General features: G+C 52.6%; 1 protein-coding gene across 7 annotated transcripts in view; it reads left to right on the top strand.

The window, feature by feature from the left end:
- The window catches only part of Shal (potassium voltage-gated channel protein Shal), an 81,490-nt gene that overhangs the window by 33,673 nt on the left and 20,983 nt on the right, over window positions 1–26,834 (top strand). For all 7 annotated transcript variants that reach the window (XM_076322333.1, XM_076322332.1, XM_076322339.1 and 4 more), the window contains 2 exons: window positions 4,452–4,614; window positions 20,101–20,289. In XM_076322333.1, the coding sequence (XP_076178448.1) occupies window positions 4,452–4,614; window positions 20,101–20,289 (352 nt within the window). The remainder of the gene's footprint in view (window positions 1–4,451; window positions 4,615–20,100; window positions 20,290–26,834) is intronic.

Below are 26,834 nucleotides of genomic sequence, written 5' to 3'. Positions count from 1 at the left end.
CCGTACGGATTTTTCCACGCTGTCTGGTCGGGAGCACCAGCTCGAACGAAATCTTCTTTTCGAAATATTTGCGGGCTACGGACCGCGCGCGTAAAAGATCCTCGCGGCGTGGGCAGAACAAATAGCATTCCTGCGCGGCGCGTGTCGATGCAAAGACTCGCGCGCGGGTATATATCGTCGCCTGTCCTTTTCGACATTGAACACGATCGGTGGCGTTCGTATTATCGTTCGAAACTCTCGGAATATCGATTACCCACTGCGGAACACAATCTTCGTTTCTCGAGCAGACATTTGTTATTATTTACACGCGGCGACGCGCAATATCGAATCGTCTTCGCATCGTTATCGTCGAATGTGTTTACAACGCAATCTCCGCTGAATCTTTCCCATTGTAAATACACTTCCAGTCGGTAAAATATGTTTTTCTTTTTATTGAAAATGCGACAGGCCTCGGTTACGTTGAGAGATCTCCGTGGTTCGCGACCGATCGTAGAAACACGCCAGGAAACAGGATACGCGAATAAATACGCGCGGTGTTCCGGGTCTGCGTAGGTCGACGCGTTAACGACCGCGTGCGTAAAGTAAACCGTGAAATTTTGGCAATATCGATCGACCGGTACTCGAGACCGAAGTGGGTTCTCGATACGCGTTTCTTCTTTTTTGGAGGCGGAACGGTCTCGCGGTAAATATCGCGATATCGCTTCGAATTCGCTTCGTAAGCGTCACCGTCCTCAACGGCGGGAAAAAGAGGAAGAAAGTCACAAAGGGTGTTAGAGCTTTATCGACGCGGTCGAGTCCCGGAGCTGCTATTCATCGAGACGGGGGCGGTAGGAAAGGTGAAACGGGCAAGGGGCGAGGAATCATTGAAACTGAGCTCGCGACGGGGGTGGTAAGCGCGGATTCCCGTGGTCGTAACGTGTTTGCACCGGCACGCATTAGTGGCCGGCGGTTTCCACGTAATTAGAGCCGGGGCAACGTGCAGGCCGCATATGTAGGCCGCTGCATTATTAAAAAGAGAAACGTGTGCGCTAATTGGCAGCCACCGGTACCGTCGCCGCTACCGCCGCCGCCGCCGCCGCCGCCGCCACCGCCGCAGCGGCTCGTTACCAACACTTTGCGAGCGAACGAAGGAGTCGGTGGGCTGACCGGTCGGGGAAACACCAGAGTACCGAACCGTCAAACGTACAAATTAGGGGAGAACTCGACAGCCGTTGTTTCTTTCTTCGCGGGTCCGGGGAAACGTTACAAACCTCCCTCGAAACGACCGTTGAACAATTTTACGGAACACCCTGCATACCGATGCTGCAATCGTCGAATACGAGGAACTCCTTTCCGCAGCTTCCCTCGAAGCGTCCGAACAGTGCGCGAATAAAACTTAGGGTTTAAAAATAAGCCAACGCTGTTTTCGAAAAACAGACCGAACTTTCAAAAACTCGAACTTGAAAATTTCCTACCGATCGAAAGCAACCGAGTTATTTTCACTTTTAACGACGATGTTCTTTTACAATTTGCGGTCGTTTCTTCTCAACAAAAAAAAAATCGGAGAATTTTCGCCGACAGGACATTCGGTGTATCGTAAAAAATCCATACTCCCCAGGGTTCCGGTATTTACACGTGTTTTGTTCGTCCGGTAAAAAGGGGAAAGTCCAGTGGGAATTTTCGCTTTTCCCTGCGATATGTTTCTATTTCGACCACCGCTGGCACGTCCACCATAAAATTACGCGTACAACCGGAGAAACTCGAGCCACGCTCGTGGACCGCGATCCCATTACGCTCGTTCTATTCGCCGATCGGTTTATTTTTCTTTCTTTCCAGCCACCATGGAACGTTTCTTTTGATCTCTCGCTCGAACGAGCCGCGCTCCGCAACTGTCGATTGCATCTGTCACGGCGTGCCGTTCGCCGAACGCCAATAAATTTGCGAACTTTGACAGTGGAAATTTTCCCCCGCGGTTTTATTTAGTCGAAAGCCACTCCGTTGTTTGAAAGGTTGCTCGCGCGATTGTTCCCTACGAGTAAAGCGGACGCGACGTTCTTCGAAAAATCTTGGCCGACGTATCGATGAAACATTGCTCCGATAACGCGAATCTCGTTAGCACGGGACGCCGGTGTCGATGAGAAACGTCGCGCGAACTAGAAACGAGCGGAACGATTAGAACGGTTAACTCGAATAAAGGATTCTCTGGTCGAATATAACGGCCGCGTTATCCCGCGTTTTGCCAGCCGTCTCTGTTTCGGAAATATGAATGAGCAGCGTTGTTCTCTGGGAACGCGAACACCTGACGGCGAGCGATACGCTCGATTGTATCTTCCGTTGGAAAATGGCCCGTGTAATTTTGCGAACCATTTGAACCAACACATTGAGAAAGCATACCCGTTTCTCGTTATTTCCGACCGGGAAACGTACGTTCTCCGATTGTTCGTTCCAGCCGCGTCGATGACATTGACCGTATTCCTCGGACGATAGCTTTTTGGTTTTCCGACCGTTCGCGGAGGTTGCTCTCGATGTAACAAACAACGTAGTATTTTTACCATTTTTATACTCGCTTCGGGAAATACTCGACGCGTCCGTGTAGCCACGAATCGAGGAAAATTGTTTTCCACGATGCGCGCGTAACGGTTCCGTCGAATGGAAATAAATTCGATTTAGGACCGTGGACGGTGTTAATTTTTATCGTTAGAGTTTCATCGAAGCGGCGTATATTTCTGACAAAGTTTCTGCTTCTCGCGGAGCTAATTTCGTCCAATAGCGTCGAAACGGCGGCAATAATTTTTCGGCTTTATCGCCGTTTTATCACGGTTAGCTTTTAATTCGTTTCGATTCTATCGGGAACGCGCCGAATTAATTTTCATCTACGCGGCGCATCCGAATTGCGTTTCGTCCCAGTTTCAACGGTCGCGAGTAAATCTCGACCGGTTTGCATCCTAAATAATTCGATATCGTCACCGGGAGTTGACGCGTGTCTCCATCTTCCCCGTTGCATGTTTTCGTCTTTCTTTCACACGCGTCGTCGTATGAAAATAGCATCGTGTGCCAGTTTTTCTTTTCTCCCGCATCTGCGCGCGAATATTACACGCGCGAACGTTTCGTTCGACGTTCGGTTCCGAAACTCGATCATTTTTTCGTTTCACCGTTTACGCAACGATCGCTACTTTCGATATAATCGCGATTCACCTGCGCGGTAGGTTTCGACTGCCCGAACGAGCCTGGTTTTCACTTTCAGTGGAATAAGGCGTCACGGTCAGACATCGCGTTCCAACCCGCATCAAGTGGTCGTGACGTTTGCGGTGTAAGTACTCGCGTTCACGGAAACCTTGTATCGGGTGTAATAGCTGATTTCCACACAACGAAGGTGCACATCGACGCAATGCTCTCAACCTGGAATTTTAAAATACACGAAAGTGGATCTCGACCGCGATTTACCACTATTTTTAGTATTTTCTGATATCGAGGGCTCGCGTCGATTTCGCGCGGCAGATCGCGCGAACGTTCTCACCGAAGAGACCGCGAAGCTCGCCAAGCTGAATCCACGGTATCTATAAACTCGCGAAAAACATCGTCGAATACGCGCGACCAGGTTTCGCGACGCGTAGAGCCGTGCAAAGTTTTATCGCTCGACGAGAAGAAGAGACGCTCGTAATTTTCGCGGGATGTCGTGGATTTCCCTTGTCGTTCGCCTCGTTCTCTTTTTTCTTTACGCGCTCGGCGAGATCCGCGGAAGAAATTGAAAGTGTTTCGTTCGAACGAAGCCGTTGCTTGTGCTCCCTCGCGCGAACGCACCAACGTTTTCTTTACTCGTACTCGTTAAATTTCGTTCCTTCTCCGTTCGTTTTTTCTTCTTCTCGCTGGCGCGAGAATTTACGATGCAAATTGTCGCATAAATCGCGGCTGTGAAACAACCATGAAATTATGCGAAAGTTGTGCCAAAGATTGTACAGGGTTTCTCGATTAAACGATTCCAGGAGAACGATCGGGACGATAGGAAGGACAGGAGAGACATCGAGACAAATTTTATTCGATTTTGACTCGAATTCGCGAATTCGTTTGGTCATCCGGCTCGCAGGAAGAAACCTTTTCGAACGAGTCGAACAACGCTCGTGCGAAAGATCGTTGCAAATAATAAACGTCCGGTGGATCGCGGGGACGTATGGACGTCGAGTCGAGACGGTGTCGCAAAGCGAGCAAGGTACCACGGACGAGGAAAAGTCCCGAGGGGATGCAGATCGTTCGTAGTCGGACCGCGCTTTGCGAGCCAACAACGAAACGGAAACGTTTCTCCTCGTGTAACTTTCGAGGCGCGTATTGTACGAAAACTCGTTCCGCGTGTGTGCTCGCACCGATCGATCGAAACCTTAAACGTGCCCGCTAATTTCCCGACAATTACCAATCGACCGTTAATTCGGTCGATGTTTCACCGAGCGCTAACCGTTTGCCGTTTCTTTCTGTTTCAGATACGGTGACATGGTTCCGAAAACGATCGCGGGAAAAATCGTGGGGGGCGTATGTTCCCTTAGCGGTGTCCTTGTGATCGCTTTACCGGTGCCTGTTATCGTCAGTAATTTCAGCCGAATATATCACCAGAATCAGCGGGCCGACAAGCGAAAGGCTCAGAGGGTGAGCGAGATTCGTATTTCACTTTCGGTCCTCTTATCACGAGGAAACACGTGTACGGAATCGGCGACGTTCGAATCGCAGTGGTCCGTCACTCGAGCTGCCGGACTATCTATCTTCGCGTTATTGATCCGTTATCGGGAACGCGTGTTATCGCGAACGACCAAGTCCGGTCGAACGTTAATTCGACCTTAATTCCGGCGCGAGGCAGCCATAATTCAACGAATCGTCGACGAGAGGCGTGATTTAAGAGCGGATTCGATTAATATTACTTTACGTTTCACGGTACGGCTATTCGTCTTCCATCGAAATCCGGCTCTCTATCGTTTATTCGTACGGCGAGCCAGCAACTCGGAACGAGAGCCGAGAAATCGAGGGAAATTTTGCGAGATTTCCGATCGGGAAACTCACCTCGTTGGAAAAGTATCGCGGTTGGGCGTCGATTTCTCGGTTAAGTTTCGTTCGCGCGCGCGTGTCTCGTGTCTCGCGAAACGCTTTCGCTGGTTTCCTCGCGTACACACGCGCCTCGCGCATCCACAAATAGCCGTGTCACTATTCGCGTCACGGCTGTTCGCTTTATTCTGGTAGAGTGGATATCGATATTGTTGGATGTTGTCTTTGGACCCGGTTGCTCGGTCCCCAAGGCCGTGGCGCGATAAACTTTCCTCTTTTCGCGTTCCCGACGAACAAGCTGGGAAGTTAAATCGAAGTTTACTTTTCTCACGGAAATCCCGAGAATCGAAGCCTTTTCAACGAGACGGCGCGGCACGGGCCTCGCTACCCAACGTTTTCGATACCGATTTAAAAAAGACGCGGTGCTCGCTCTTCTTCCTCGACTTAGCCTTCTGATATATGCATATCGTAAATTCGTCCCACTAAATTTTACGTTTCGTGCGGAACTGCCGGCGGGATTTTTATGCGCGCGTTTTGCGTTAAGACCGAGAACGATGAAATAAATACACTGTTCCTGAATATACTACAGGTATCTGGGAAATCTACCGGCTCGATCGTCCGGCCGATTTGCAATGATTCGCCCCTAGAGAGTTCGAGGAACGCGATTCGTTTACCCACGTGTTCTTCTTCCATCGGTCGACCGTACGTTATTTGCAATAACGATGATAACACGGTATACTTTGACGCAACGAGAAACAACGAAGAAAATATCGCGCGGAGAAAAAAAATACTCTCCGAGTACGCGTGCTCGAAGAATCTTGCGCGTTCGAGATACGGCTGGACAACGATGACGCGTCCGAGTCGAACGACGAACGAATTTTTCAAACGATGGTGAACGCCGATGGTGTAAGAACTTTGGGATTCTCCCCGGTGAATCGCGCGAATGGTCGCGAACGAAGAGTTCTCTTCCACCTTTTATTTACATTTCCGGAAGATTCCTCTCAGAAATCGAACGATAATACGCGCATCGACTCGCGTCTCCCGCGACGACTCTTTCGTATTATTTTTGCTCGATAGCTCGATACCAATTTTATTCTATTAATAACCGAGATATACGTCTCGTTTCGTTTACCCTTCCGTCGGAGCGAGGATAAAAGAGTTGGCTCGTTTCTCTTACCGTGGATCGGATCGTGTTTTCATCGTCGCGGAAGTTTTCGGGTCGAATCGATCGCGGACGTTTTCTTCGCGTTCGAATTTCCTTCTCGTGGAAATGGTTTCTAGGATGGATCGGAGGTTCGCGACTCCCGATGATGTATATTCCATCGGGAACGGGAAGTGACGGTTTCCTTCGTCAACCGAATCGATGAAAAGTTAGTTGGCCGTGGCGCAACGCGCCGCGTCGCGCCGCGCCGCGCCGCGGAGCGAAGCGGTGTCTCCGAAACTCGGGCGATTTATTCTCACCCACGCGACGCGCCGGCAATACACGGTGTCCCCGTGGCACACTTACGTGGAACTCTTAGCCCGTCGTGTATCAAAATTTTCCAATTTAACGTGCCGGTTGTCGCGCGAATTTTACGCGTCCCGCCGATTGCGCAATTTTCGCTATTGCGCGATCACGAATCGAGCCAGAGTCGTCGTTCGTAGCCGCGTCTCTCCAAAGTGCGATTGAAAACACGTCCGATCGATCGAAACTATTTCAAAACGGATGCTTCTTCGTGGTTCACGTAGACAGTTCGCGCGCGAGAGAGGAAGGACGCGGAATCGGATAGCTCGCGTCCAGCTTCCATCGCTCGTAAAACGGAGGACCCGTTCGGAGATCGGTCGGTGGTTTCGAAGAGCGTTCCATCCAGCCTCTTCCATTTACCCGAAACGGTCGCGAAATCCGCGAGGTACGGACTCTCTTCTCTCGCTTTGATCTAAAAAAAGCGAAGCGTCTCCGGTATCGAAATTATTCTCCGCGAGCCGCGGAGTTATTTTTAATCGGCTGCCGGCATTTTATTAGCCGAGATCAAAGACGCATCCCGAGAGCGTTTCGCTGTCTTGGAACTCTAACGACGACCAACGATCGTTGTTACTTTCCGAGCCGGGGCCTTTAATCGTCGAACAGCAGTCGGGCGATTATCCCCGTTTGCGATCCGGCAAACCGATCAATTTCATCGAGCACCCCATTAAGTCGCGAATACATTTCTCCTTCCTCTGTTTCTGAACGCGCTTTCTATCTCCTTCCAATTTACCCATCGATCCACCCGTTCACCGCGAGGATTTACAATTATTCTCGTTTCTCGACACGGGGAGATCTTCTAGAACTCGCGCGCGCGTCTCGTTACTTTCACGCGATTCGATGGAAAGTTTCGCGAATATTTCGACAATTTCCCCTCCGATTTCCTCTTATTCGCTCGTTGTCTCGCAGCATTTCCATCGAGTCCGTTTGAAATTCGCGTGTCTGCCGCGACGTACCGGGTCCACGGATTCTCTGGGTCTCGCGAACGTCTCGTAGTCGACGAGACCCTTTGTTGTCCCTTTGTTCGCGAGGGAAAATGCGGAACGCCCCGGGACGCCGTGAGCAGGACGGGCCGACAGGCGACAGAGAATTTGAAACTTCTCTGGCAGAGTTCAGCGCCAGAAGTGGCCGGTTGCGCAAAAGTCGTTTCGTAATTTCTTCTGCCGGCGAACAGCATCGGGGATCTCACGGTGTCGGAGGCGAGTTCGAGCCTCTAGGAGGAGTTTTCGTTGGCCGGGAGCCAGCGGCTGCCCTCGGTTCATTACCACTATCCCGTGTACGGAGAGACAGAGGCAGCTGGCCGAATAAAGTGGCGAGGAGTACGATCGCGGTCGGGAATCTTCCGGCCGCCTCGCGAATCTGATTCATAGCGATTGTTGCTTTCTTCGACTCCAGTCCGCGGACGACACTCTTGCGCTCTTTCGCAAATCGAGGGACGCTCGTACGCTGACGGCCGTTGTCGTTCCCGACTCTAGGTTGCAAATCGTTCGGCGTTGTTCGAGACGGTCGTGCGATCGTTTACCGGTGAAATTGTTCTCCGTCGGTGTCCGCGTTAATATATTCGCGTATCTCTCGCGGTTTGGTTCGTTCGACGACGAGTAGACGTTTGAAAGAACCGACGACGATCGCGGAGCTCGTGGAAGATCGACGGGAAACTTTTTGCAAATTAGTCGAAGACCCGGCCGGCTTCTCGACGATTTTCAGCCCCGAGATCGGAGCTTTCTTTCCCGGCTCGGTCGAATCTGCAATGCAGATGCATCGCATCTGCATATGCATAGCCATGCTCGTCCCGATTCGCGGTTTCGGACACGGGCGTGTCTTTCGTTCCGCATCGTTCTGCTCTTTGTCGTCGATTCCCAAAGAGTCGTAATATTTTTTTTCAAAGGGTTTCGGGGAACCGCTTGTTCGAACGAAATCTGTTTATTGGGGCGCGAGGACTCGGCTCCCCGTCGCGCGTACTTCCGATAAGGACAAAAGCGTCCGTGTTGTCTGGTTCGGAATATTCGCGGCAATCGTATCGACCGTCACGGTCCACGGTTTCGGACTAACGCTCGCTGGAGGTAATAAAGTAATTCGCGATCTTAACCCCTAACGCGCGATGGGTTCGGAAACCCGTGCCAATAGGGAGCACCGCGGATACTCGAAATAACGAGCTCGGTACGAACTTTGAATAGGTATTCCTTTATTCGATATCTCCGCGGCGGGGTTACGCGATAGGGTATCGCGGCAGTCGCGAACGCTCGCGAGGAATCCGCTCGAAAGAAATTGAAGATAATTAGGTAAAAGCGGTGCAGCGGTGCCCGATACCGGGGCAGCGTCGTTGCATTTGCTTATCGTCAACGTCGACGGAACGGGAGGAAATGCAAACGCGGCCGACGGACGCTTCGTGCTACGAAAATAAATAGATTCAAAGTGAAACATCGAAGTTTGCTACGCAGTCTCCGGCGGTTCGGCTTGCCGGCCGCTTTTCGCTCTCGATCCCTCCTTCGAGATCGACTTTACGCGCACCGGGCAAGTTCACCCGGCTAAGGGTAAACAAATATTTGACAGGAGCTTCCATAAGTAAACGGTTCTCCTCGCGAATTTCTACTCGCGAAACAAACTCCGACTTCCGTCGGAACAGTGTTCGTTCGAACGCGTCGCTGCGTTTTACGCTTCTCGGCCGTACGAAACCGATCGCTTCCGGTTCTTTGTTACTCGCTCGATCGAACGACCCGCGCTGGGAGACGTTGCACCGTCTTCCTGCGTTCGCTCTTGTTCTTCGCGGAACCGTGTACGCGATCCATTGTTTCGCGCAAATTAGCCGAGACTTTCTCAAACTTTCGGGCCCGACGAGCTCGAGAAACGAGCGCAATAATCGGGAACCGATATAACGGCGAACGAAAGAGAGAAAAGTTAAACGCGATGAAAAAGTGGTAGCCGAAATTCCACGAATGGCATTGTTGTGCCGCGAACGCGTTTTCTCGTCGGCGCTCGCGAACAAACGACGCGCGAAGAGGGCCCCGCGCGCAAAAGTAATTTAACGCACGAACGAACGAGATCGCGTTAACTTTCCCGGGATGTTATTTCCACGAGTGGCTTCTCGCCGGACGAACCGTCGAGAACTTTTTCCCGGTACGCGAGCCGGTGGCTTTTCGGTCCCCGATGAAACTTTTAGATTCGACGCCCGCGAAATATGTTTCGACGATTAAGCGTTTTACGATTATCGGCTCGTTCGCGTTTCGAACGGCCGTTAAGTCTCCTCGAAACACCCTGCCGTGACGCAAACGGTCCGCGCAGATCCGCGCCAAGGACGCCAACGGTGCTGGCTACCGCTCGCTCCTCTTCCGTTCGAACGAAACTTTACCCATTCGAGAAACCGTGGCTCCTACCGGACAGGACGTTCCGATCCGCCTTCGGCCGGACGGACGAGTTATTTCGTTCTTTGGCAGCAGCGTGGCTCGACGATTTCGCGAGCACGGAGTTACTTTCCGAGAACTTTCCTTCCGAGGAAGGAAGATCCACTTCCGTGGACGAGAAAAATGGGGAAAACGAAAGGCTCTCCGGACACCTCGCTCCTCGCTGGGAAATTTATGGAGGATTTCGCTACATTGGCGGTTTTGCTCTTCAACGATCGCTGGAGAGAGTTTTCTTCGCGTCGAACGAGCCAATAAGCGAAACGCACGACACGCTCCTGGAACTTGATTAGAGAACCTCCTGGATTATTTCTCATTGCGACCTCCGCGTCGTCATTCACGCATTTCGGATTTTTCCCAACGAAAGAGGCTTCTTCTTCCCTCTTCACCGCGTATCTCTATTCTTAGCGCAAACTCCTCGGCACGCTCGCCCCCTCTCTCTTCTTCCACCCTTCTGCTCGACGAAGGGCGATAGTCACCGGGAGTCGAAGAAAAAAAATAACGAGACGTTTCGTTTGTTTTCTCGAGATCCGTGGAAATCGTTCGCGGCGGAACGCGCAATGCCCGTTCGCGATAAGAAAATACGCGCGATTGGCTTCCGGTGGAGAGATTCCCCGGTTTTACGCCCTCGCCGGGCCAAGTTGAGTGGAAATCGAGAGATCAGGGGACGGAAGTTTCTCCCCGATGAATATTCGCGGCGAGTGTCCCTCGTCGTTCCTTGAGATTCGTTTCTTTTCTTCGAGGAACAACGACAGCGATCTCGATAGGCGATAAGAAAAATGATTCGATGTCGGATAGCGCGCGGCTGCGTTCGCTAGTTTGAAAAATCGCGATCGACGAAGTTCGAGACCGATCCAAGCATCGAAAAACATTGTTCCATCGTTGTCGTTGTCGTCGCGGTCGCGATTCGTCCCATTTGGCATAGTCCGGCCGCTCATTGAGCGGTCTCCCTTTGCGCCGACCGAATAATTATTGGCGGACGCTTTGACATCCGAGTCACGGGAACACACGGTTGCGAATATTTACGACGAACCACGACCGACGAAGATTTACTTCGCGTAACCAGTGATTAACCTATTTAACGGTTAGACTCGGCGGAACCTTTCGGCCGTTTTGCAACGTCGAAGACGATACACGGTTACAGGTGCTCGGAAAAGGATGTCGCGAACACGAATCTCCCCGAGCGAGAGGCTACTCGATCGTTCGGCCGGATCGAGCGTTCGATCGTTCGTGTTTCGTTAATTGTCGCAAAATCGTAATCGTTGTGACGTGTTTGCGTATCGTCTCGCGAGAGTGATTCGCTCAAGTTTCGAAGCGTTCTCGCACGAGTAGGTTAACGGTAGGTCGAAAGTCGGTTCGATCGCGCAACGTGCTTTACATCGAAGCTAACGATGGCGTCTTTTAACGCGAAGCGGGGAAGATAAACTACGACCGAGGAGAATCATCGCGAGGGAACGATCGACGCGGCGCCCGATAAAGAGAGCCGTCGAAAACTTTTTTGCCGCTCGACGCGGGAAGAAAAAATAATCGAAGCGTCTGCGAGTGGAACGAGCTCGTTAAACGCGCTGAGTGTACTCTCCCGAGATTCCGTGATGGAAAAAGAGATCTTCCGGGTGGATCTCTCTCGATCGTGCCGCGGTCGTAAACAGGGCGACGTCGGCGGTGGCGGCGGAGGTGGCGGAGGTGGCGGAGGTGGCGGAGGCGGCGCGTACCTCTGACGTCATCGGCTCCCGGTGGTCCAGGTTTAATCGCGGCGTTGAACAGGGCCAGTGCACCGCCGGAACGACCGCGTCAGCGGCGTCACGCTATTCTTGAACGCGCTAAACACGGCCGCACTTTCAAACAGTTTACGCGCCGGCTACGTTAATAAAGATTGCTCCGGTCGAATCGTACGTTGCCGGGAACCCATAGACGAGTATTCGCCTCGTTTATCCCCGATGCCTTCTCCGAGCCGAGAATTCGCGTTCGTAGAAACTTATCCCGAGTCCAGCGAAACGAATTCTCGCGGGGCGCTGAACTACTCGGTAACAGGCCGATCGCGTCTCAGCTTTCCATTTTACGAACCGAACTTTCAACGGTTATCGACGAAACTCGCGGCGTTCAATTATTCTTTCATCGAAATTCACCGAGCGGAGAGAATTTCTTCGGTGTCGAAACATCGCGGACATTTCTAAACAAGTCGGTATCGGCGATGCGTTTCACGGTCGGACGGAAAAAAGTGGAAGGTCCGTCGATAAAGATGGAAGCCGACGGTCGGATAAGAAAAAACTGGGGACGGAAGAGGAGCGAGCGAAAGCGTGTTCGATTATACGAGTTCGTTCGCCGCTCGGTTTTCCCGATAATCGATTTTAACGAGCACGACGCGCCGCGAGAGACCCAGACAGCGTTCGAATCCCAGCGGGAAAAGGAACAAAAAGCAAAAGGCTTCGACTTTTAAAAATAACTTCCGTATAAAGGCAACGCGAGCGAGAAGCCGGCCGAATAAAAAGAAGTGGGAAATCCTAGCGTCAGGGTTCGCCGAAGCCTGTCAACGGGTTTTCACCTCGTAAAACACGTCGGCGTGCGTTTTACCGGCCACGTACGTCCGATAAATCAAATCGGGCCAGATACTCCGGCTTAAATTACTGCCGACACGCTGTCGTTCCGTTATTGCACCGATAAAACGTCGATTTACGCGACCGCGTGCCTCGATCGGATCGAGGATTGATCGGAAGATTTGTAGAAAAAAAATAAAAGAGAAAGAGAGGAAAAAAGTAGGGCAATTTTCGATGCGTCGATTCGAGCGAACCGCGCGGGAGGAAAAGAAGGTCGACCGTTTCTCTTTCCGCGATTTGGCGAAAAATCGTAATCGCCGGATCGGACGAAATTTACGAATCGACGAGAGGACGCGCGCGGTCCGTAGGGGCTGTAACGTTAATTAACGAGTGGTAAATTAGCGGGCGCTATTAGGAGGCCGTTTTCGGATCGTCGGCCGTGTTATGAGCGGTATTACGGCCGGCTTAACGATTAAAGCCGACGCGGCGTGTTTACAGCGGGAAAAATGCGAGCGATCGCGCGCTCCGCAGTTTCACCGGGAATTTTTGGAGCCGGTTCGTAAATCTGGAATCTCCGAGCGGGAGATCGTCGACTTGGCCGATTTCGTCGACCGAGGTTTACGCAAAATTCGATTCCTGGAAATTGCCCGAATTTCGCAACCGTTGTTTCGGAGCGTACGCGTAATTCGACGCGCGAAATTGATTCGTTCAGTTGCGTTCGCGTTCTTCTCTCTTTTTCTCGATCCGTTCGACGAACGCGATTGCGCAGTCTCGAGTTCCCTGCCGGCGCGTTGTAACGCCAACTATTACGTAGCTGCGACGGAATCAACGTTAATTAATCGGGGACTAATTAGTATGCGCGGAATCGGATTGGCTGGAACGGGGGCCACGTACCGCCGATCGAATATTCAAACGACCCTGGCCGCGTATTGCGACGTAAGTCGATTTCAGGTGCGCCCGCCGTAATTTCGAACAGATGTTCCGAAACTTCCGCCCTTCGTCTGGCCGTAAATTGCTGCCGTGCAGTCTGGCGAACGCGGCCTCGAATGCGCCCGTTTGCGCGATCAATTTTTCATTTTAAACGCTTCGATCGCCCGACTCTCTCGCCGCGTCAACGGAATCGATAATAAATTTCGAGTTTCCACGGATCTCTCGGATCGTTCGCGACAGGGGAGCATCGTTCCTCTTCTTTCGGGGAGGAAGCACCGATCTCGAGTCGATGTTCGGGATATTGCGCGATCGCGATAAACGATCCAGGAACAATGGGTCCACGGTGGAGTTTCCTTGGAGGGGATCAACTCGGCGCGAACTCGCCAAAGGGATCATTAATCGGAGCTCTTTACGGTCGTCGGGGGTGAGCGACGGTTCTCGAACGAAAATAAAGTCGTCGAACAGTTTATTTTCGATTTCGTTTATTTACGGTAACGTTGCGAGCCGCGGTATCGCGCGACGATAAATTATCCATCGCGCGGCCTGTTCCCTCGGCGCGGAGATCCACCCCTCCTCCGCGAGGAAAAAGGACGAGGAATTTATCAGCGTCCGGCAGCGTCGCGCGCGAACGACCGGAAGTTACATAGATTCGAAAACGCATTCATGGCTGGCACAATATCGCGCGTAGACGCCGGGGGAACGAGAGAAGTTGCTCTCGTGAAGCGTATCTGCGGCGCACACCGGTCGACTCCTCTCCCGAGCAACGCCGAATCGAACAATTCGAACGGCGTTCGCGTGCACGCGCGTTTACTACCGAGATAACGATTTTCACCACCGGAACGATCCCGTTGCGCGCGTACAACGCGAACCATCCAAAGGAGAACTCGCGCGCGTACCAGGCGATCGAAAACAGTTGAAAAGTTGGCATCGTGCAACCGGCGGAGGTAAAATTCGTAAAAGGAACGCTCGTAGAGATCGAGCCGGTTGCCAATTGGATCGTTCTTCTCGCGAAAGAAGAACCGCGAGAAGGAATCGTTTCGAGGCGACGCGACGTCGCGAGCAAACGCCCTCGTAACGAAAGGATAAATCTCGACCCGGTCGTCGCGTTGCCGAAAACTCGTCCGTGGAATTCTTGATCTCGGTGGTTAAATATTCCTTTTGAGCGGCGCGTGGTTAAAAATCTTGTAGGTATTTCTTCGAAAGGTAGCGGCCGCCGGTCGATCGTCCGTCCGGCGGGCGTTTGCGCGCGATTAAATGATAATTTTTCGAGCAAGCGGACGACCGAGAGGAGAAAGAAGACCGGGCGGTGAAGAGGAGGATCGTTTCGGGTGGGCAGCCGCGCGATCTTAGGGCGGGACGCGCGGCGACGAATACCGTAGCCCTCGGGATAACGGATCGCCGAGTTATTAAACGTCGGGACTCGTCGTTGCTCGGAAAAATTATTTAGAGATTTCGCTCGCACCCTCTTTCCATTCGGCCCCCATTCTCGGTGGCGAAACTTTTTTTTTTTCTTCGTCGAACCGCGAGAAACGGGACGGGGCTATTAACGTTTCAGTGAAGCGCACGATGAAACACGCTTTACGTCGCTCGGGGTTCTCGGTGAAGCGGCGAATATTTTCAGTGCGGTACTTTTACTATTTTAATTTTCAATGCTCACGGAAAGTAGGTCTTGCGTACTCCATTCCGGCGGCCCTTTCTTGAAACGCGAAAGGCCGCGCCCCTTTCAGCCGTCCGTGACCCGCGCGTTATTTGTCGACGTTCGCTTAATTAACTTACCGCGACCGGGGCAACGGTGGCCGAGGGTGCGAGACTCGCCCCGAGCCGAAAACACACCGCGGTGGCCCTCGATCGTTGAAATCGTGACTTCTGTTCTCTTATCGGTCTCGCGGCATCCGCGTTCCCTCATCTTCCTTGGATTAATCGTCGAGAGCCACGCGATACTTCCGACCGCGTTCGTGTCCCTGCACCGATGGCCTTTCTCCATTTTCACCGCGAGCTAACCGTGGCTCTGGATCACGCCCGGGAAATTATACGCCTCGTCCGTTCGAACACCGAAACGCGGACTTTACGGCGACAAGGAACGAAGCTACCTTCTCACCGGGTCTGCGATGATACCGAATCACCGACCGAGTACTCCCTGCCAACACCGAATCGATAAACCGTACCTACGTCGGAGTGGATCTCGTTTCTCCGCGAACCGCTCGCGATCGGGATTCGGGGATGTTGAATCGAACAGAAGCGTAGCTCGGCCGCGTTAGGAAAACCTACGAAAGTATTATCATTTCGCCCGACTTTCTTACTTTATCGCCCTCGGTATAGATTCTTTTGGCAACCTCGAATCTCTTCCACTTTATTTCCTGTATTTCCGAGACAGGGGTTCTCTCCGTTAGGGTAATTAGCGTTACAGGACCAAGGACGGTCCTGACACCCCTTAGACCATCTATCGGGGGTAAGCCCGTTAAAAACTGCTATTCGCAACCGTATCAATTAACGCCTGACCCGTCTCTATCGGCGTTGCTATTGCAACGCGATACTTACTCGTCCGATTTCGTCCTCGGTGATTCCCGAGCGTTCGAATAGTCGTCCCTCGAGTCGTTACGGGGTTCGCGAAACCGTTGACGCGTTTCCAATCTTTTTCCGTACGAGCGTCGTCGTACACGGACACTCCCGAGGCAATTTATCTTCGTCGAAATTCAGTTTACTCTACTCGCGCGCTCGGAACGTTTCGGCGTTTCCCCGGGTCGCGAAACTTGCGCGCGTAATCTCGCGCGAGTTGTTCGTTTTTCGGCGGCTCCGCGCGAGACACTGGCAGAGGAAATTTCAGTTTCCCGTTTCCTAGGCGATCGATCGTCCCGTGCTCGACGACACGGGAACTTTCGCGTCGTTGCGCCCTTCCGGTTCCCTTCTCTCGCCGGATGACCGATCCTCGGAGTGTCGTCCCCTTCCCGTTCTTCCTCCATTTTACCTCGATCGAAACGGAGTCGCGGAATTTCGCAAAGAACAAGCTCGGTAACGCCGATGGAAGTAACTCGGAAACCGTCGCAAGATCTCGTCGATTATTTACTTCGTCGTGGTATTTCGTGGTCGCGACACCGACTCGAGAGGACGTACGGAGTCGGTCTGTTTTCACGGTACCCGTTTCCGCGGCAGTTTTTTTCAAAGTTGGCCCTTCTGTCTTGGAGTTCCATTCGTCGAGTTCCATTGATGGAATTTGTAACTCCGCCAACGGAATCTGTCGATGTTTTCCTTCGGGTACGGTCCACAATGTAAAATGTTTTTCATTCATCCGGTAACCCAGTTTTAACGTTCACTCAATGTCCTCATTTTTCGTATACATCTTTTATACCCGAGGCTGCTTGTTTTTTCTAATTCGTTCGCTATCGACAATAGGATTCTTCCAGTTACGGCTAAGCGGGTGAAACGAAACCTTTGTCCGGGGGGGTTTTTTCTCTACGTTTCCTCTTTGTTTTCGCAAAGGATACGTACGTTGCCAACGATACTTTCGATGCTCGATCTCGAACTGGTTCGCGTTCGGTCGATTCGTTCCCCCGTTCCGCAAGTCGAGCGGCTAGCCAAACGCTCGGAGCGTCGACGCGTAAATCGCGCGATCGGGCCCGCGAAACGATTCGCGCATCGACTCGTGGCGTTAATTATAGAACGATCGGGTTCCGCTCGCGGGCTCGTGGAAACACACCGAGGTGTTTACCATATTTATATCCGGCAAACGGTATATTTTCGCGAGCTCGACGCGGCGAATCCGCGTCTGCACGGTGTCACGCGTGGCGGCTTATGTCCGCGAATGTTTACACGGTCGACCGCAGCTGCGAAATGTCAGGAAGTTGTCCTCGAATGCAGTTTCGACGGACGTGGCCGCGACCGCGTGCACTTTCGGTGGCTTTTAACCGTCCCCTGCCACGCTAACCGTCGTAGCTTCTCGGGTTCCGCAACATCGTCGCGGCCCGACGCGAATCTAGATTACCGGATCGGATCGATCCTCGAAAACCTCGAAGAAACGCCTAGTTGCGTCTCGGACGCGCCCGATGCGTTCGAACGATCGCGATTTCGGCCCTCGTCGTCGCTCCGTCCGTTCCTTATCGTCGAGCGGCTCCCTTGATCCCGGAATCGTAGGTTATCGCGCCGTTTAAGGGATTCGTTTCGTGGAAAAATTTCGAGCGAGATCCACGAATTCCGATAACCGGCGAACGGAGCGCCGGTACAGTTTCGTGGTTGCCCGCGGGACGATTCCGACTTCGATCGACCGAGATGCAAATTACCGACCAGATTCCACCGATAAACCGTTATTACCGATGTTTATCGCGAGCGGAAAAAGCAGGAGTTAATCGTCGGTTCGGCTCGAGCCTACGTGCCACCGGTGACAATTACGGCGATGAAATTTAGCGGAAAGGTCGTCGCCGAACGCGATGGAAAAATCGGGGAATCTCCGAGCGGACGGGGGACGAAAGCGTTGTTACTACCGTTCCTATTTCGAATTTCCACCGCGTCGATAAATTTCGCTCGGACGCGAATCTCGGCGAACCTCGACGAATCCCGGTAGCCGGTTCTCGACGCGCAGATCCCGGGGCTGCCGGTTTTACGAGCTTCGCGGACGTAGTAAAAGGCTCGTTAAAGAGAAATAACGCGTTAATGATGGATTCGTTGTAGCTAGGTCGCGCAGCGTGCCGGAACGGTGGTCATTTAACTCGCGTACTTTATGTCTTTCGCGCGAGGAGTCTAATACCGGCGCGGTGCGGTCCCGTAGGCGCGACTGCTCGCCCGAGATAAACGTTGCAACGTCGGGCCCGTAAATTACGTCGATGCAAAATAAGGCCAGCCCGTTGCGCGAAAAACTCGCTGGCTCGGTTGAAAAATTTTCGCGGGACGGGAAATTACGAGCGGCACGGGCTGAAAAGGACTCGGGGATGGATCGAACGAGCGGCGAACGCTACGCTCGAAACTTCCTTCGCGGTGAAACTTTACCTCGTAGGGCTGGAAGTAGTTGCAAAAGTAACGAGATAGCGGCCATGGGCGAATTATTTAATCGAAATCGACCCTCCGCTTACGACTAGTTCCCTGGTCGTAATTCAGCACCGTGCCACCCGGAGCCCTTCTCCCGGTCTTTCGTTTCTATTCTCCGCCACTTTGCTCGAGTCTCGTTTCCATTCGACCACGTTTCGGAACGAAAGCTCCTCCAAGGTTCGCTCTCTTCGTCCTTTGAAGCTCACCGGTGATCGACGTTCGAAGCCGCTCGATCGAAAATCCCGCTCGCTCGAGATTTCTCGTATTTCGGCGAGCACCCGCGAGCCCGTCGAATACTCCTCTCCTCTTCGAGACACTCGGACCTCGTTCGTACGCGGTCCGTGCCGGTTACCTGTAGTCGTCTCGTCACCGGCCGCCATCCAATCGCCTCGAGGCTTTAACTTCTCGAAGAGCGTCGGATGATATCGTGTCAAGGACATTATCGCAACGACGAGTACACCGTCGAGCATCCTCGAGCGGTTTCGAATCGAGGCATCGTTTCTCGCGTATATTTCGTAGACGGTCGAGCGGACATTGGCCGTGTTCCATCGATTCGAGGCGCGACGGTGTCGTTGGATCGGCAAACGACAAAGGGCGACGTTAACGCGATGAAATATTCGCGCGAGAAAGTTCGCGGCGGCGGAAAATTGTTACGGGAACCCCGTCGCGTTCCACGAGGTGAAATTATCTCAACGAACGGCTTTATCTCCCGTTATTTCGCAATTACTCGACGTCGCGGTGTCCTCGCCGTTTCCCGCGAGACGGAAGGAACCTTCTGTCGCTGCTCCTCGATGCAGATGCGCGAGAAAAGTTTCCTTTGTGCTCACGCGACGGAGCACCGGCTTGGCTCCACCGCTGTGAATTATCATCGCATTTTATTACCGGGAACGGGAAACGTTCGCGGTATCCTCGGGAATTACGGCTCTCGGTCGATTCCCGAGGAACACCGCCGAGACTTCCGCTCGGCCCTAGAATTTATCCCCGAGGCTCCGCGCCCGCCGTCTTCGATCTCCCTCGCGGAGAGATAAAAGATCGTCTCGAATCGTCTCGAAAGTTCCGCGCGAACGAAACTTCGACGAGGGTACTCTTCCTCGTTTTCGCGACCAGCGTACATCGAACGTTCTTTCCGCGAGGAAGGAATCGTGACTCCTTTGGACTTGACCGAGACAAAGACCAGGCGGTTCTCTCGCCGAAAGAACACCGCTGGTAACCAGCCAACCTCGCATCGACGTTTGCTCGGTTCGTCGATGGAACTCCACGAAAGCGTCGGAAGTTCGCGCGGAAAGTAGGCGTTGAAAGCGTAATTGGCCGGGCGCGAAACGCGAGACACCCCGAGGACGGGTTGGAAGAAAAGAAAAAAAAACCCGGAGACAATGCGGAATTGTTAGTCCTAACGACTTCTTCCGTGCCAGGAAGTCGATGCGTTTTCCGGTGTCGGTTGCGCGATTTACCGCCATTCTCTTCTCCATTCGAATCCCGTACCTTTTCTTTTCTTTTTTTTTTTTCTCGCGCTCGTCTCGTTCGCAAAAGTCGGTTCCAATCCCGGAGAAACTAACAGAGATCTCGATTGCATCGTCGATACGGGAATACAATGCGCTAGTCCGGATCACTTTCGGATCGAACGGATCAATGATGCGATCGATCGCGAGAACCACGGCCGAGGATAGCGTTGGTCGCGATCATCGACGCTAATAATCGTGTTTGTACGTCTTTGTTGCAGAAAGCCAGATTAGCGCGCATCAGGATCGCGAAAGCGTCGAGCGGAGCGGCCTTCGTGAGCAAAAAGAAAGCGGCCGAGGCACGATTGGCCGCGCAGGAGAGCGGTCTTCAGCTGGACGACAGCTACAAGGAGGAAGATATTTTCGAATTGCAGCATCACCATCTGCTTCGTTGTTTGGAGAAGACCACGGTAAGTCTTCGTGCAACGTGTACCATTGCGTACGAAATTCTCTATGTAAAGTACGTATCGTGTCTCGCGATCGGGGCGAGAGATTCGCTCCGATCGATTTTCTTCGGTAAAATTGTGTCGCGATCCGTCCAAGGATTTTTCCACGAGTTTCGTCGACGCTTTGTGCGTTTCTCGCGATTAAATTCGCGAACGGCTCTCCTCTGTCCGCTCCGCGCGGTCGACGAAGCGTGGATATTTCCTCGGGGATATTGATACGAAGTAGCTCGCGCAAACGCGTTTTTTCTCCGCTCTTTGTCCGTTTTCAATTATCGCGCACGCTTCGCCGATAATCCGGTCGGCGTCGATTTCCAACGAAACAATGACAACGATAATAACGATAATAATAACAATCGGAAGGAACGGCCGGACGAATGTTCCCGTTTCGAGGAGGAAAGTCGTCGGTACGAAGAAGCGGAGAAGAGGAGAAGAGGAGAAGCGGAGAAGCGGAGAAGCGGAGAAGCGTACGCTTCATTAAGCTGGGCGCGGGCCTCGTTTAATTTCGCGGCGTCACTCTGGGAAACGTCGTGTTATCTGAGCTGGTTCGTTCTCGGGCGAGAAGTAACGTCGTCGCTTAAAATCCAGGAGTCCGCTTCGCGCGCGCTGCGGAGTAATTTGAATAAACCCCTTCTGTTCGCGTCTAATTTTAGCTCGCCGCTTGTGCAGGGGATGCCGTGTGCCACCCACCGAGCGCCACACGGTCCGTGCACACACGGAGAATAACCCTTGCGCGTCGCTGTGACGAGTACACGGAGCGGGCCGCGCGTCGGTGAAATTGCGACACACGCGCGACCGTGACGTACACGGGGTCTCGTTAACGCGTTCGATGCCGTGAAAATGTTTTCGCTTTTGGGCGGAACCTCGAGAACCGAACGAAAACGGAGTGTCCTGGGGACGCGCAGAGATTCCTGCGCCTTCAACCGCTACGTGTCCACCATTTATCAGCGCGTGGCGCAGGTGGCACGGTACATCGGACCACGATCGGCGTCGCGTCCCGAATCTCGTGCCGAGTTGGCCAACTTGGTTCGAACACCACCGATAAATAACATCGTGAATTCTAATTTTATTCGCAAAGGTTCGAGCAACGGTATCGGGAAGGTTCGAAGACGCTCGCAGTTTCGTTGCTCCCGACGAAAGAGAACTTTTCCTCTCGATAAATATCTCCTCCGACCCGTCGAGTTCCTCCCCAACGACGAATACGACTCGACGCGATACCGATTGTCGAAAGCACGGTAAATAGGTCAGTCCGCGTTTCGCGAATTGTAGCTGCGCTTCGGTGGGCCACTCGAGCCGGAATTTCCACGGAAATTGTGTTAATTGCAAGTTCCCGGGAAGGATTCATCGATTAAACGCGAAGGGTTATCGAGAGTAGGCACCGCGCATTTTACGAACGTAAGTTCGAGTGGGATTCCGGTCGGTCTGTTCCGGGAGTTGGTCGTTTTTCGGCGATCGAACTCCAGGGCTCTTGGACGCTTCGATCGCGTTTTCGAGAAAAGAATCACGCTGGTTCGCCGATGATCGTGACTCGAAACGGTTCGGCACGCGTTCGTCTTTCCCTCGTCGGGCGTCGATCGCGTTCATTTCGTTCGTAGGTAGCCTCGTTCGATGACAGTCTCGCTCCTCTGTTCGCAGCCTTCTCCCCGGTAGGTGTACTTAACCCAGAAAGCAACGCGATTCCGGCAGGTTTAGTCGGGTCGCGAAGAAAATCGCGCCCACCGCCCGGGGTCGTGTCGTTCCACTTCCTACCGTTTACCGGATGCTTTTTGAGCACGCGTATCTACCACCGGCTCGCCGTTTAGTCAGTGTCCCGCGAACTTTCTTTTCTTTTCTCCTCGCGATCGTTTCTTCACCGCGAGCTCCGCTCGTTCTCCTACTCATCGGAGACAGCTTCGCGTTTCGCGACGACCACGCGAACTTTCCCAATTTCGAAGCTACGAACCGGCCGACGGTTCGCTCGAACGTTACCGAGGAATCGGCCACGACCGGAGATATTCACCGTTTCTTTTCGTTTTCGGAAAGTTCTCGCTCCACTCTCGCTCCGACATTCGTCCACGTGTTATTCTCTCCGGTAATTGGGAACCGGGGCGCTTCTATTTTCCACGGAATCGTGGAAAGGTGGGTTCCGGGACGGTAACGCGACGAGGTAACGACCCTGGAACAGGGGGGTCGAGTTCGATCGATCGACCACCTCCGTAACAGTGTCAGTGTCCTCTGACGCGTAGCCGATTTTCGGACGTTCTCGACCGAAGAAATTGTTTTCCTGTCCCTGTTTCGCGGCAACGAGGGCTCGACGAAAGAAATTCACTCGGGATTCGATAGCGGCGGGGAATAGATGTTTGGACACGGTCCAGAACATTGTTTTCCTTTCGGAGATCTATTACGATTCTCCGTTACCATTTTTCTTTCGAATCTTTTTCTTTCGTCGGTGTTCTCGCCGTAGACGGTGTCGTCGGTTGGAAAGTTGTTCCTCGACGCGTTCGCGCGAGAAAGATTCTCCGAAGGGTCGGGTAATTTCGTCCGGTGTTAGACTTTTGTCGCGTAGCTGGAAAAATTTCCAACCCGGTGGAGCGATCGAGAAAGAATCGAGGTAGAATCGATCGGGCAGAGTCTCGTCGGCCAGTGTCCAATTAGCGAAAAGGACGCAGCAACGATTCGGCCGATTCGTTTTCTTGATCTCGATACGTCGCGACGAAGCTCCGATTGAAATAGAACAGGGTCGCATTTTGCGCGATATCTTAGGGCACGGTGGTTCTCTCGCGGTGCGAAATATCCCGCGGTCGGCGAACGCTGCGCGAGAACCTCGACTCGCGTCGAACAATAATTTCGCGTAGCTAGGCTTTATTTGCGCAAACTTGCGTCCCGTACAATTACCGCACGGCGTATTGTGCCAGCGATGAATGCGGATTCGGTCGAATACGGCCCGAACCCCGAATAGAAGCTCGACTCGAGTGGATGTCTTGAATGCGTTCAGAGTCGAGTGTTGGCTCTTGCCTGTTTTCGGTTGTTTTCGAGGGTTCGGGTACGAGCGGTCTGCTCTATTTAAATACAAGATGATATCGAGGAGGCGGTGAAACGTCCGGACCGTCGAAAATATTCCCTCGTTGCGAGATTTCGGCCAGTTTGTGGAACGGGCACGGATAATTTCCAGCGAGGCGGAAACGATCGCGTCGCGAGAGAGAGATCGCTCTCGAGGCGAAACGTTAGCGTTTGTTGCGCAGCTCGCGAGTATCAGACGCGGCCAATCGGTGTCTTCGTGTCGGCGTATTGATTTCTTCCGGGTCGTGGTCGGCCTCGATCGAATCTCATCGGAATCGGAGTCGTCGGGGCGAGACGTCATACCGGGGGCTAATTATAGGTGGGAAACGGCGTTAAAGAGACCCGAGAATAGTACCGCAGCCCCATCGGATTTTCCGATTCGCGTGGCACACTGGATGCAAACGTCGCGGAAGAAAGTGTTTCTGCGCCACCCTTGGACCGCTCGGAAACACCTTCCGTCGTCGGACGCGATTCGTTCCACGTTTTGCACAAGTACGCCCAAAGGGCACCAACGCGCTCCGAGCTAAATTTATCGCCCGCAAAGTATCGCCTCTCAAACTGGAGTTCTCGGACCGTCGGGCATCGCGCGCGATGCGTATTCTCGAATCCGTCGCGGAAACGAATACTGCGAGATTGTGTTCGAAACGTAGAAAAAGAAAAATAAGAGGGAAGAAAAACCCGGAGAAAATGCTCGTTACGCAACGATGTGGCGGTTCTTACGTAAAATCGCCAAGAAATTCGAAGCGTCTCGTCGAGCGTGCATTTTTCGAACGCGCGTAAAGTTTCGTTAAAAAGGGTGGACGCAAATTCCGTATTTGCCTCGGTTTGCCGAGCGCGCGACTCGCGAGGAGGAACATTGAGACGGAAAGTTTGGCTCGGCTCGCGGAGTTCAAAAGTCTTGTTTCCGGGATCGGATCTTGGAACACGGTCTCGAATACGGGAACGCGTCCCCGCGTATCGTGGATCGATCGAGAGAAAAATTTCGTCGAGTTCACGGGTCACGGTCTCCGTTCGACCGTTCGCCCGTATTTCCCTTTTTCTCCTGGCCGGGTCTCCTCGCCCTTCGTTTGCCTTTTTCCTCGCTACTCGGTCCTTTCCGGCACGTTTATTTCCAGCTGGACGATATTAAATTCACGAGAGGCCAGCCGTGTCACCGTTTTTCGGCGCGGCCGCCGAGCAATGCATACGCAACGCCGGATATTCCACCGCTCGCATTTCCTTGCCGTTTTCGTGCTTTTCACTGGGCGTGAATTTGCACACGGTGAACGGTGCTTTTAATTCTCGCGCCAGGTAGCCACGTTTCGCGCAACCTACTTTCCTCGAATCTCCAACTTTCGATTTCGGATCGGTTAAAAAGGTTTCCACGTTTGTCCCGGAAAAATCGAGCAACGAATTATCGGGGAACGAAATTCTCGAGCGATTTTTCCCGGAAACTTTTCCAGGAACGAAGGGATCGCGATCAGAGGGGAATTTCGAACCTTTCGATATTTCGTATATTCGTGTTGCGTATTCGAAGCGCGCTTTTTCCGTCCAAGTAGACCCCAGGGATGGAACCGATACGTCCGTTTCGGCGCGGACGAACTCTTCGCGTGAAAAAAAAAAGGAAAAAAACAAAAAAAAAAAAATACGAGAAAGTAAAACCTTCCAACGCTTTCATCGATCCGAGTTATTTCTTTTCGGGTTATTTTCGAACGATCAACGGCGAGGCTACGAGTCTAGCTTTTATTTGGATCCCGTTCGGCAGGTCGCGATGACGGTTATAAACGACAAGAACCGCCAAAAATGGACGCGCGCCGCGACGACACCATTTTAGAAATGCAGCGACCGCGAGACGCGGCCATGATGGATATGCATTCCCCGCTTAATAGAGGCAGCGATCAGCGTTCGTAAATCCAGCTGGGCCATCCTCGTACCCCATAAATAACTCGCTACGCCATCCGATCTGACCCCGGACACTTGTCGCGATTTTATGGACGTCCCTACCTATTCGAACGTTTTACCCTATTTCGCGGGATTGCGACGCGGATGGAAAAACCGAAACCGATCGTTTCGAGATCCTCGGAGGTGAAAGTTTAGCTTTCCAGAATTTTTTATCTCGTTCTTTGTCAACCTCGTTACCGTCCTCCCCCGCCACCGCTACTCTCTTTCGACGTACTCGAATCGTTGACACTTTCTGGTTGCATTTTTCTCGGAAAATTCGAAACCATCGGGCGCGTGCTATTCACCGAAATAACGCGGAACGGCGAGGTAGTTTCGCGCGTGCAGTTTGTTTCGGTAGTTGTTCGAGAACGATTCGATCGGGGCGGGAAATAGTATTCGGTGCTTTCCAAGTCGTTTAGCTCGATCGTGCGCCGAATGAAACGAGGCGAATCGCGCGGGAATTTGTTTAATTTATATTTAAACGCGCGCGGTTGGATTTCGCGAGGTTGGATCAATGGCTGCGCTGAATAGGAAGCGCAATTGGTGGCCCTCCAAAACGGTGTCACGTCACGCGTCACTATCTTGGAGAGGTCAGTGCGTTTATAACCACCTTTACAATCCAACGTACGAAAATAGCCGAGCGTCGGTCTGTTTATAGAGCGGTTCTCTCGGATTTCTTTTTGCGCTTACCGTAACGTCTAGCCGTCTTTACTCGTTAACGGCGACAACCGCGACATCGATTTATCTCGCGGAAATCTTACGTTCGCGCGATCGTGTTCGAAACGTTGAAATATTTGTCGCGTCGAAATTTCGAACAACCGAAACTCGTATTCGATCAAGTTGCCCGGAAGAGTAAAACGAGTCCGTTATTAGTTCGGCGGAGAAAGCTTCTAAATATTTCTTCGCTCGAGTACCGGTCGCGTATTAATTAAGTTTTCGCGTCGAAGTTTTCGTCGAACCGTAAAGTTTCTTCCCTCCGCGCAAAGTTCGAGCAGACCGTCCTTCGAACAATTTCGAAACGCTCGCTTCTTTTAACGAGTTTACTTTTACAGACTCGCGAAGCCCGTATCCGTGTATTCTTAACGTCTCGTTGAAATCGAGCCACGGCGAAAGGTAGAGAGAGAGAGCGAGAGAGAGAGAGAGAGAGAGAGAGAGAGATCGATCGGACGTGGCGCTCCATCGCCGAACCAGAGACTGTCCTTTGTCCATTGATCAAAGTGGAACGCGTATCCTTGCTCCAGTATGCGACAAAGAACCGCCCAAGTTCCCGCTTCGAAACAAAGTTCGAGGGACACGCGAACGTGTTCCTCGAACCGTCTATCGTCAACATTATCGTCGAGACACAGTGCCTGCGAGTCTCGATCGATAGACGGCCAAGTTCTCCGCTCGCTCGAGCACCGGCTCGCGTATCACCGGTACCGGAATCGAGCCATTCCTCCGAAGAATTTTCGTCCCGTCGGTCCTCGACTTTCTCCCGTTCATCGATTCGAGCCAGACCATTTTTACAATTACGTTTTCTTACGGATTCCCGAGAACGTATCGACGAGATTCCC

The sequence above is a fragment of the Ptiloglossa arizonensis genome, chromosome 10 (genome assembly GCF_051014685.1).
Source record: "Ptiloglossa arizonensis isolate GNS036 chromosome 10, iyPtiAriz1_principal, whole genome shotgun sequence".
Classification (NCBI taxonomy): Eukaryota; Metazoa; Arthropoda; class Insecta; order Hymenoptera; family Colletidae; genus Ptiloglossa; species Ptiloglossa arizonensis.
Note: the sequence above shows the minus strand (reverse complement) of the source record. Positions and strands in the feature narration are given on the sequence as shown.